Source organism: Mobula hypostoma, chromosome 9 (genome assembly GCF_963921235.1).
Source record: "Mobula hypostoma chromosome 9, sMobHyp1.1, whole genome shotgun sequence".
NCBI classification, from domain to species: domain Eukaryota; kingdom Metazoa; phylum Chordata; class Chondrichthyes; order Myliobatiformes; family Myliobatidae; genus Mobula; species Mobula hypostoma.
Window position 1 is genome coordinate 89,609,346 of NC_086105.1, and position 12,793 is coordinate 89,622,138.

The 12,793-nt window shown below is 43.9% G+C and overlaps 1 protein-coding gene across 1 annotated transcript; it reads right to left on the minus strand.

The window, feature by feature from the left end:
* Positions 1-8,008: 8,008 nt before the first annotated feature.
* Positions 8,009-11,234, minus strand: LOC134351846 (protein ELFN1-like). Its single transcript, XM_063058645.1, has one exon. It carries the CDS (start codon positions 11,232-11,234, stop codon positions 8,865-8,867), a length of 2,370 nt encoding a protein of 789 aa, XP_062914715.1. The 3' UTR covers positions 8,009-8,864.
* Positions 11,235-12,793: the final 1,559 nt, after the last annotated feature.

A 12,793-nucleotide genomic window follows, 5' to 3' on the forward strand; every position in this document is an offset into this window, starting at 1 on the left:
AGTCTCCGGTGGACAGGATTACAAGAAGCTGCAGAGGATTGTAGACTGGGCCAGTTCCATCACAGACACAAGCCTCCCTATGTCGAGGAAACCTTCAAGAGGCAATGCCTCAAGGAGGCAACATTTATCACTTATAACCTCATCATCTGGGACATGCCCTCTTTTTGTTAACCAAAGAGGAATTTCTTTAGCCAGAAGTGGTGAATCTGTGGAACTCATTGTGGAACAGCTGTGGAGGCCAAGACTTTGGGTACATTTTAAGTAGAGGTTGATATGTTCTTAGTTAGCAAGGGCATCAAAGGTGCAGGGGGAAGGGGGCTGAGAGGAAAAATAAGCAGACTCGATGGGCCAAATGGCCAAATTCTGCTCCTATTTCTTATGGAACTATGATTTTCTCATTAGAGAATCTCATCTCATCTCATCTCAGGGAGGAGATATAGGAGCCTCAGGAGCCATAATCATTGATTTAGGAACATCTTCTTCCCTCCTCCATCTGAATGGTCTGTGAACCCATGAATACTAACTCATTATTCCTATTTACACTGTTTATTTCTTTTTTGTGATTTATTGAATTTTATGCCTTTACACTATCGTGCTACTGTGAAACAACAAATTTCACATCATATGTCCGTGATACTAAATCTAATTCTGATTCCACGTTTATTTTGTATTTTTTTTCTCTCCTACATTATGTATTGCATTGAACTGCTGCAGCTAAGTTAACAAATGTCATGTCACGTGCTGGTGATAATAAATCTGATTCTGATTCTGGCATTCCCATCAACTGCCCCCAGATTCAAAAGACTCAACTATACAAAAAGAACAATGTACAGTGGCCAACTAATGCAGCAGCTTGCCTTTGTGACGTGTGATGATACCAAAGCACCTGGAGAAAATCCACACAGTCACAGGGAGAGTGTGCAAACTCCAGGCATGAAGTACCTGAGGTTAGGATTGAACCTGGGTCACAGAAGCTGAGCAAGCAGTTCTACTCACTGCACCATGGTGCCATCTTCAGTTTCCACCAGTCCACAGTTCCAGTATTGTTCTCTCTTCTGCTTTTCTTTATTCTCTTCTATTCACATCTCCTCCAGGCAGATCATAGAAACATAGAAAACCTACAGCACAATACAGGTCCTTCGGCCCACAATACTGTGCCGAACATGTACTTACTTTAGAAATTACCTAGGATTACCCATAGTCCTCTATTTTTCTGGGAGTCTTGCACAAGGACACCTAACTCTCTGCACCTCTGATGTTTAAACCTTTCCCCATTTTGATAATAGTCCGCACTATTGTTCCTTTTACCAAAATGCATTATCATACATTTCCCAACACTGTATTTCATCTGCCACTTTTTGTCCATTCTTCCAATTTGTCTAAGTCCACCAATTCAGGCAACATCCTTGTAAATCTCCTCTGCACCCTTTCTATAGTTTCCACATCCTTCCTGTAGTGAAGGGACCAGAAATGAGCACAGTACTCCAAGTGGGGTCTGACCAGGGTCCTATACAGCTGTAACATTACCTCTTAGCTCTTGAACTCAGTCCCTCAGTTGATGAAGGCCAATACATCATATGCCTTCTTAATCACACAGTCAAACTGTGCAGCAGCTTTGAGTGTCCTATGGACACAGACCCCAAGATCCCTCTGATCCTCCCACTATCAAGAGTCTTACCATGAATACTATATTCTGCCATCATATTTGACCTACCAAAATGAACCACCTCACACTTATCTGGGTTGAACTCTATCTGTCACTTCTCAGCCCTGTTTTGCATCCTATCGATGTCCCACTGTAACCTCTGACTGACCTCCACACTATCCACAACACCTCCCACCTTTGTGTTATCAGCAAATTTACTAACCCATCCCTCCATTTCCTCATCCAGGTCATTTATAAAAATCACAAAGAAAAGAGGTCCCAGAACAGATCCCTGAGGCACACCACTGGTCACCGACCTCCATGCAGAATATACAATTAGGAAACCTTCTCCACCCTCTTTCAGCCAACCCCGCCACCACCATCTGTCATTCAGCTTTTCTTGGTCTTTGCTCTCTCCTGGACATTCCCTATTCTCTCCATCTTTGCCTTTTTCTGCAGCTTAAACTTTCCCACTTTTCCATTTGTGATTAAAGGGCATTGATCTGAGATCTTAACGGTTTTTTTCTCCATGGATGCTGCCTGATCTGCTGAGCATTTCTAACATTATCTGCTATTATTTCATATTTCTAGCATCAGCATTTAAAAAAAATCCATGTAATGACAGGTTGTTGGCATTCTTGCAACAGATGGCTGTCCAAAATTCTAAAGAGGCAAAGATTGATGTTAACCCTGGATGTTGTGCAGGACTGGTGGGATCTAGTATGGTGTGGCACCTACACAGGAAATAATAGCAGGGGTAGGCCATTCACCCCCTCATAGTTGAACCATTATTTCATATAATCAGGACTACTGTTTTAGCTTGGCACCACTTTTCTGGAGCAACCTCTCATCTCTTGATTCCCTTGGTGTCTAAATCTGTAATGATGTGTGGTCCTGACTGTTCATGGTGTCATGATTCACATTACTTTTAATTTATAGCAAAGGGAAAAGAGGGTATGGGTGATGAGGAAACCAGACAGGGTGGAATATTGAAAAAGAAAAAAAGTGTGGATGGATTTTTCCTTTGAACACTTGCAAACAAATGGTTACAGAGAAAAATAAATGATGCATCATGCAAACTATATCCTGCACTTGGTTGCAACTAATAATCCACTAGGCAAACACAGCTCTGGGGCAGGTCAGGCAGTATCTATGGAATTGTTGATGTTTTCTTTCCTCCCACAGATGCTGCCTGATCCACCGAGGTTTTCTGGCAGATTGTGTTTTGCTCTGGATTCCAGCTTCTGCAGTCTCTTATGTCTTCATTCTGTTACCTGTTTTCCTTTTTATTACCTCAATGCCCTTATGTATGGGATGGTCTACCTAGACAGCATGTAAACAAAAGCTTTTCACAGTATCTCAGTACAAGCAACAATAATAAACCAATTCCTATACCTGCCTGAATCACCAAGGTGCAGAGATCTAGGACCAAGTCAGAGGCAGATGGTAATGGTCTTTTCTGCATGGTAGGGGAGGATAGGTTTCGAGTGAGATGGGAAAGATTTAAAAAGGACATAGGGGAAAAGTTGTCATGCATGTGGTGGTGAATATGAGGAATGAACTACCAGATGAAGCAATGGAGGCAGATGCAATAGTATCAGTTAAAAAGCACTTGAACAGTTACAGGAAGGGTGGGGCTTAGAGGGATAGAAAATGAAGACATGAACTAGGACTAGCAGGGTGGCGACAGGCTGAATGGCCTGATGGCCCTGTGTCTGTGCTGTGTTACTCTGTGATTCTGAGTGCTGGCAGAAGAGACTCGCATATATGGGCATTTGATGGGATGACATGGACCAATTGGGCTTAAGGGCCTCTTTCAGTGCTACGCAATTGAGTCTATGACTTGGAGTTATTAGCATATTATGACATATTCGGAAGACAAAGCCCCCCAGTTTCGTCTCCTGGCTCAGTTTGTGCTGACAAGATCCCATAATTTTATCATTTATTGATAACCCACAGACCTTACGCATGTCAGTAGACATTAAAATAAATGCAACAGAGGGAACAGACTGTTCTGCCTGAAATGTTCAATTGTGTGTGTTAAGCATTAAAGATATATAATGTGGGTTCCTGGAATTCCATTGCTAGGGAAGTTCCCATGGCAATATGATCTGGTTGATTTGTTTCAGAGGACTGCTAGCAAGGCCAGCATTTATTGGTCATCCCTAATTGCTCTTGAGCTAAATGCCTTGCCAGGCCATTTCAGGGCAGTTATGAGTTTGGAGATTGGATCTGACTGGGTGAGGACAGGCAGTTTCTTCTCCATGATGGTTCAGAGGTTTTATGGTCTGTGCTACAGATTTATTATTAAATTTCAGTTTTATGAATTAATTGAATTTAAATTGCTCAGCTGCTGGGTTTGGTTTTAAAGCTGTTGTTGAAATTCTAGCCCGGTAACAGAACCATGATGTCACTTTAGACTACACTGTGTTTTGTATGTACTTGGTACTCAGCTGGAATAGATTCAGTATTGTGTAATTTTAATTAGGTATTCTTTACCTCCACAATGTTTAAAAGTTTAAACAAATGAGTCAAGAGTGTGTGTATAATAAACATCCTGCCTTCTCTGCATCACCTGTTTGGTAGGTTTGAACATAAGAATTAGCACCAGGAGTATGCCTTTCACCCCCTCCCCCCTTGTGACTGCTCTGTAATTCAAGAAAATGGCTGATATTTTACCTCAGCACCACTTTCATGCACTAACTCCTTATAGCAAATAATCCCCATTAACAAAAGAGGTTCCATGGCCCTCTATGGAAAAGAATTCCAAAGATTCATCTCCTTCTAGGTGAAAGAGTTTCTTCCCATCTCTGTGTTGGGAAAGCCCACCCTTTATTTTGAAACTGTGACCTCTGGGTCTGGATGACTGAGTTAAGGGAAATATCCTCCCCACTTCAATCAACTATTTCATGCTTCATTAAGAGAACCTCTCATCCTAAAAGGTCCAGTCTCCTATCATCTCAGAAATCAATCTGGTGAACCTACAGTGCATCCTCTCTGTCACATGGATAACACATGCGATGCAGGGAAACCAGACCTGAATACTAAATTCCAAGTGTGGTCTCACTAGAGCCCTCCAAAATTGCAAAAAAAAACATCTTTAATATTGTACTGAAATCCTCTTGCAGTACAGGCCAACAAACCATCAGTCCTCATAAATACTTAGTCCGATTTCATATCAGCATTCAGTGCTTCAAGTACAGGGACACCAAGGTCCCATTGAACACCAGCACCTTTCCGTCTCTCACCACTTAAATGATCCCTGTCCTTTGAAGATCCTCAGACAAGGGGACATTGTTACAGTTAAATGGGGCCAGTCACTTAAAACTGAGTTGTGTAGGAATTTCTTGCAGAAGTAACACGTTTCTGGGAATTCTCAAACCAGAGAGTTGTAGAGGTTGGAGCTTTTGAAATATTTTAAGAGGAGGCAGACCGGTGTTAAAATAATGGGGAATTGAAGTAATGAGGAACTGGCACATAAGAAAAGCCAAGATCTGCAACAGGTCAGCCATGATTGTGTAGAATGGTCGGGCAGGTTTGAGGAGGTGATTGGTCAATTCCTGTTCCTATCTTCTTGTGTTCTTTCTACATTTTTAATTAATGTGAATGATTTCATATTCTTCCGTATTTTATTCTATCTCTTGTGTTTCGCCAGTTTACTTAATCTGTTCTGAAGTCCTCCTCAACATTGTTGCTAAATGATTTTATACTGTCTATATCTAATCCGAAACCTTTAGGATTCTTGTATTGTGATTGTGATACTTGCCTCTTTTTTTCTGAGTTACACCCTGCATTGCCATGGTTTGGGACCAATTGATAATTCTTATCAATGCTTCCTATACCTTTTTCTTTCTTTACTCCACTCCAGCAGATTGATTTTCTGATCTATGATCCTTGTTCTCTATAACCATTATCACATCTTTTTATTATTAGAGCCACCCTTCCATTCGCCTACTTCTTCTAAAATGAATATCCTGGAATATTTAGTTCTCCATCTTGGTCACTTTACAACCTCATCTCTGTGAATGTAATGAGATTATATGTATATCTGTGCCATTAATTATCCTGAAGAAGGGCTCGGCCTGAAATGCTGACTGTTTATTCTTTTCCATAGATGTCACCTGACATGCTGAGTTCCTCCAGCATTTATTTTGTGTATGTTGCTTTGGATTTCCAGCATTTGCAGATTTTCTGTGTTTGTGATTAATTATCCTATCTTGTTTAAGTGCCATATGCATTCACATAAGCTTTAGTTTTGGCTGTTGACCATTTGTTCTTGCACTGACTGCAGGTTAATTGAAGGTGTTATCGGATGTTAGTTATGCTCTGTGTCTACCTGGTACTCTCTGACTATCCCTTCTTTATTTACTTATTGAGATACAGCATGGAATAGGTCCTTTCAGTCCTTCTAACCACGCTGCCCAGCAATCCCCCGATTTAACCCCCTAATCATGGGACAATTTACAGTAGCCAATTAATCTACCAACCAGTATATCTTTAGATTGTGGGAGGAAACCAGAGAACGTGGAGGAAACCATGCGGCAATGGGCAGAATGTACAAACTCCTTACAGTCAGCAGCAGAAATGAACCCTAGCTGCCTGTACTGCAAAGCATTGTGCTAACCACTACACTATCATGCCATCCTAATCAGGACCCACCAGCATAAAATCTCCGACTTCCCTTCCCACTCCAGATTCCTTTCTGAGGAGAAGTATCCTTGACTTTGGCATTGGCTAGGTGAGTGGCAAATCCAGAAAGGAAAGAGACTGAGAACATTGTTCTGTGGGGAGCTGCCACGGCCCTGATGGGTCAGCTGGCTCTCTTCTCCAATTTAGTTGGTACCTATACCCTCTATGTCCACTGTCCCCTGTTGGTTCTACATTCATTTTAATTCTCCAAAACTTAATCCGAATGGTTGATTGATTCTTGAAGGAAGTGTCCAGGTACCCTTCTCTGGAATGTCCAAGTCTCAGAGTTTAACTCAACACTCTAAACTGAAGTCCGTTGAGCTGCAGACTCTTATTACAGATGTTTCAATCAGTTAGCACACAAAGCAGCTACAACACATCACCTATTTTGTCATACCAATTTTAACTTATCTTTCCATAACTTTAGTTATTTAATTATTTTATCTTTACGGATACAGCTGCAATGTGTAACTTTACTGAAGTCCCCTCACTCAGCAAAATCTGCACTGTTGACTTTGTACTTAGTGGGCCCTGCCTGATTTATAGTAGCAGCACTTACTGACTTAAATTCTCAGTCGAAGGGTGCTTGAGAGAGGAGTGGAGAGCATATTGTAGGTACCTTCAGGCTATTTATGATATGTATCTGAGTGGATAGTTGTGTGTGTGGGGGGTGGGGACAATGGGAGAAATCAAAGTAAAGAAGCAGGAAACAGTATCAGCTTGTTGTCTCACATTCCCAATGTGGTTCACCTGAAACTTCCACAGGCTGGACTTGAGTCATTACATGATCATCACCCTTCACCCAGCAAGGAATGTCTGCCAAACAGAACTTCTTTCTACAGGAGTGCAGGAGTCTACAGAGAGTGGTGGATTCTGCCAGTCTCATCATGGGTGCAGTTCTTTCCAGCATATCTCCCAGAAGATAATAACCTTCAGTCAGGTACCCCCACCATCTGGGCTTTGATCTCTTCTCAATACTGCATTCAGCAAGTTTACAGGAACCTAAGGACGACACCTCAAGGTTCGACAACTGCCTCTTCTCCATTGCCATCCAGTTCTTAAACTGACCCAGGAAACCGCAACACTTCCTCTGATTACTTTAGTTTTCTCTCTCTCAATCGTGCACTAGTGCTGTGATTTTTATTTTTTGGGGATGTATATATTATGCATAATTTATGTTAATTTAATTTTTTTAACTTATAAGATGCCTCAAATGAAGAAAATTTATGTTGTTGAGTGACCCAGTCAGAGTCCTGAAAGTAACCTGATCAACATCTCTGGAAAGAACCCAGGATTGATGTCCTCCACCACTCTCCAACTAACCTGGCACAGCCTGAGCAATTTGGCAAGGCAGAATGGGCAAATTTTGCTCCATCACCTTGTGCAAAGCTAAAAGAGACTTATCCAAAAAGACTACTGGCTGTAATGGCTGCGAGAGGTGGTTCGACTAATATTGAACAAAGGGGAATGAACGTGTTTGAACTGCTCACGTTACAGGTTTTGAATTTTTAGTTTTTCATGCTTTACAATTTTCTGTGTTTTTGGGCTGTACTGTAAAAAAAAGGTGCATGTGACTCACAAATAAAAATTCTCAGTTAAATTGATCAAAATACCTGTTTGTAATATTCATTTATGTGAACAAAGGGTTGGGGGCTGAATACTTTAATGAGTCACTGTATATTGTATATCCTGTGTATGTATTGTATACCCATAACAACAATAAAGTTGACTTAGACCTCCCTGTAGAAGCACTGTCAAAATATCAGTGTTTTATAAATGTTTCTTTTACCTCAAACTTTCTCTCTTTCTCTAGCCTCACTACTTTTTTTTTCCTGTGTACCTGTTGGCAGTACAGACCTTCCTCTCATTGAGAGAGCCAGCGAGTTGGACCAGCGGGAGCGCGACAGAAGAAACCATTCAGTTCGTTTTTTTTTGCCAGTCCAATTTTATCCAATGCTTGTGGTCAGTGGACATCAAACAACTGCTCTGTAAAACCCGCGATTAAAACCTGATACAAACAGGCGGAAAAACCCAGGAACATCATTGCAAATATAGAAATTTATCTGTACATAACTGCAGGGAGGAGGTGTTTTTACTGGTAAATATTACTGTACAATGCAGGGTGTGAGCAGCATGTGAGCTACAATGACACAGTACAGTCCAGTCACAGTGTGCACTGTACAACAATCAATGCCCCGTGTACACCACAGTGAGACACAGTCACAGGATAGAGTCATGCGATAAATAATATCTGATATTCCAAGGCTTCTGGGTGTCCTTATCTCCAACCGTCTATCTTCATAAATATATATTATATTCTTTTATATGTATGTATATATACATACATACATACATGCATATATCTAACTATCTATATATATGCATGTTTGTATACATATAATATATATTTGTAAAGAATTCCTTTATACATTTTAGATACCAATTTCAACAATATTTTCTTTCCAATAAAAAAGAGACACTTTTGAACTTCTCCATTGTTGTGCCCAATGTAGTCCCGGCAAACTAGGGATCAGGATTTATGTTGGCTGGAAACCCCTTTCCAGTAATCTAGAATATCATGCAAATCCTCGTCCGTCGCGAACTGGACTTTCTTTCTCAGCGCGTACCCGGCCGCCAGGTATTCCTCTTGCCTGCGCCACTTCTCGTGCGGTTTGTAGCGCTCCCACACGCCCTTGGAGGGTTTGCTGGAGTACTCGGGGCTGGAGGCGTAGCTGACGCTGTGGTACTGGGGGGAGAACTGAGTGTAGGCCAGGTTCCTGCGGGAGCGAGATCGCGGCGGCGCTTCGATGACACAGGGACTCGGACTCCTGGCTTGCTTTTTCTCCCCGGGGTGCAAGCCGGCGTAGAGGTGCGAGTGGTCACTGTTGGTTTGCATTTGGCCCGCTTCTACTCTCCCAATTCGGCACGGAGTCGCGCTCAGGACGGCACTACGTGCCGGAGAGGTCCTTTCAATATATTTACTTTCCGGCTTGTACCTGGGGCAAGCATAGATGTCGGAGCGCACTGATCTGGGACTGCGCACCGAGCAGTTGGACGCATTGCTGGGACACCTGGGCGCCGCGTCCATGCTGCTGTGCCTCTTTAGTGGGTGGTAACTCTCCCGGTACACCGGCGACAGGAACCCCGATTTGCCCAGGGCTTGATCGGCCCTCAAGAAGCCTTGTGATTCCACAGAGGGACCGGATCCGGGTCCGCAGAACGAGCTGCTCTCGGTCTGTAGAGCGTCGATGCAGTTATTGATGATGAGATTGACCTGGTCCACCTCCTTGGCTATGGTGGAGATCTCGGTCGCTGAGTCGTGGCTCTCTGCGAACATACTCTCCAGGATGTCCCGGTGGTACGGGTGCTCTCCTGTCCTCACGTCCATATAGCTACCCCGGCTGGTGTTGGGACTGTCGAGTTCCTCCTGCACATCATACTCGTCCAGTGCCCTTGGCGAGGGCAGGTACGGTAACCTAGAAGACATGATATCGGAAGGCGGTGGGGGTTTCTGCGCCATCTGGGTAATAGTGATTGTCTCCAACTCTGGGGCGTATTTCAGCTCAATGATTGTCTTCTTTGCGTCTCCTGGTCTTTTGTCCTTCACCCGCTCTTCCTTCTTCTTACGGAGACAGTAGTAGATCACACTGAGGAGGATCGCAGCTCCGAGCAGGCAGCCCAAGATGGTCATGATGTAGTGCGTGGTGCTGGAAGCGGCCGGTAGTGGTTTGCTTCTGATCCTAGCCCTGGTAGAGAAGCTAATGCACGTCTGGTTATAACGCAGGGAGTTGCGCACTGAAGCCACGCAGTAGGTGTAGTTGGTGTTGGGGGCTAACTCTTCCACTTTGATCTCCTCTTCCTGCGTATCAAGGCTCTTCACGTCCTTGGATGCACTGTTACTGTACTGAACCAAAAGGCTGGGCATAGCGGCGGAGGACGGGCTGCGGACCAGTAGGGTCACCGTGGTGTACGACACCTCCTTCAGCTTTAGCTCCGGCGTCACATCCATCGTGATGACTGGCGTCTGGAAGGAGATCAGTGGGGTGGACTCCTCGCCCGATGGACAGTCTTCGGCCTCGCACGGGCTCTCGGAAGTGGCGGTGGTGGCCGTGGGTTTTTGCGTGAAGAGGAACCTGGGGTCGATGGAGTGGAACTCCTCATTGCACAGGAGAAGCAGGGAGCTCAGGGCGTCCTCAGAGCCAGACTGACCCTGTCCCAGCAACGGGCTTCCAGCAAACTCGGCCGGAGTCGAGCACTGAGTGCGGTCATAGTTCCTAGTGGTGTTGTTGAACTGCACCAGCCACTTGAGGAAGCCCAGCAGCTGGCAGGAACAGTCAAACGGGTTGCCGTAGAGTTCGCAAGTCGAGAGTTTGCTAAGTCCCAGGAAGGTGGAACTTTCCAGCGACTGCAGCCGATTCATGGATAGGTCGATGTTCATCACGTTCGGGCACTCCCAGAAGGAATTAGGACTCACCACCTCGATGAGGTTGGCCTGGAGGTACAGGTACTCCAGCCTGCCGAGACCCCGCAGGATCCCCTCGGTGATATTCCGGAGCTTGTTGAACCCCAGCTGTAGGACGCGCAGGTTGTACTGTGCAGAAAAGGCTCCATCCTCAATGTAGGAAATCTGGTTTTTGGTCAGATTGAGTTCGGTCAGGTTGCCAAACCTATTGAGCGAGGAGTACTGGACGCTTCTGATCTTGTTCTCGTTCAGACGGAGGTCGACAATTGTGCTGTTGATGTGCTGAGGAATGGATTCGTAAGGGGGCTGGTTTTGGCTGCAGATTGCTAACCAGACAAATCCCTTCTCTCCTTCAATGAGCCAGCAGTCACCAGAAACACCAACAGCATTCATCAACGAGGCAAGGCAGATCCAGAGACCAAGGTTGTGTAGAGCCATCCCCTTATGCTCCAGGGGTTTGTGGGCAACGACGTTTTGAGAGCACCAAATGCCAAACTAGTGCAGACAAAGAATTCTGTTGACCTGCAGGGTGATGCACTCCTGAACTGCTAGCATTAGGACTGAATTGCCATTATTTCCCCGTCCATTCCTCAGCTCCTGGTTCGCCGTTGCTTGCTGTGTTCTCCCAGAACATTTCTTCAAATAATTTCATCCGCCTTTCTGGAAAACAAAACACCGAGATAGTTGGACATTTGTTTTCATTAGGGCACTTTGCTGGTTAATAATTCTGTCTAAGTAAGAGGCAGTACTCAGGTAGTTTATAGCCCACCTCAGAAACACAGTTACTAACCCAATTTATGCTAACCCTGACCTGCTTCTGTAAACACATCCCAACCACAACCCTTCTCCATAACCAGAACCCCTCTTCAAGCCTTTACTCGCCCTAACCTTTCTAATCATTACCCTAACCCTAATCCTATCTGCTTCCTAATCCTAACCTCTTTCCCTACCTTTTACTTGCTAAAACCCTAATTTTCTTTCCTACCATAACCTGCAACCCTCTTGCAGTGACCCTTCTTCTTAACCTCAGCTTTGCTTAGTCAACCTAGTCCTAAACTTCTCTTTATCCTAACAGGAGGCATGTTTATACCCACGGTGTCTGATGAGGTAAGCAAGGAGTACAGTTTCTGCTGCAGGGAGGGTCAGTAACTGGAGGTCACCAAGTGTTACATCACAGAATAAAGACAGTCAGCAAAAGATCATGAAAATTTCCGAGCACAAGGCGTGGCCTAAAAAGTGGAAACTTTCATAACTTTCAATAGAGAATCATAACTTTCAATAGAGAATTAGATTCAAATTATGACTACATCCAGGGTTATTGGTAAAGGAAAGTCGACAGTGGAATTAGATGGATGGATGGTTCTCTCAAAAAGGCAGTAGGTGACTTGTTTTTACAGAAGGTATGGAATCATATGTTTCTCTCTCTCTCTCTCACAATGTCTAACATTCCTTTGTGTTTAGGGTGAGTTTTGAATCCAGTGGCAGAGAGAATGATGATGCTGCCTTGCTTGAAGGGCCTGTGAGGTTTAACCTTGTATGTTGTTCTTTGTGAAGTATGAAATTGCTTGCATTATTTACCTGTCATGAAATGCCTGACCCTCTGTTCATTACTATCTCTGATGGAATTCTGCCTATCATCCCTGCACAGCACTGAATGCACATATTGTATCTGCGAAGGCTGCAGGTGAAGTCAGACTGAAACAGTGTGAAGGAAGGGTCAGCAAATAAAGTTATACAAATATCGCCACACCCCTGCTTATACCCCATACACCTGAATATAAGTTTGTCACATATTCTTGTGAAATTCCTGTTGTCTGTGAGCTTGTATGAGTGTGTGAGAGAAATTGTGAGTATGTGAGACAGCAAGTGTGTATAGACACACCTGTGAGTTGGTGTGGGTGATTCTGTGTATGTGAATGTATCTATGTATGAGTATGTGTCAATATCTTTGTGTGCATTTGAACTTTGAGCTGTGTGTGAGTGTGTGTGTAAATGTG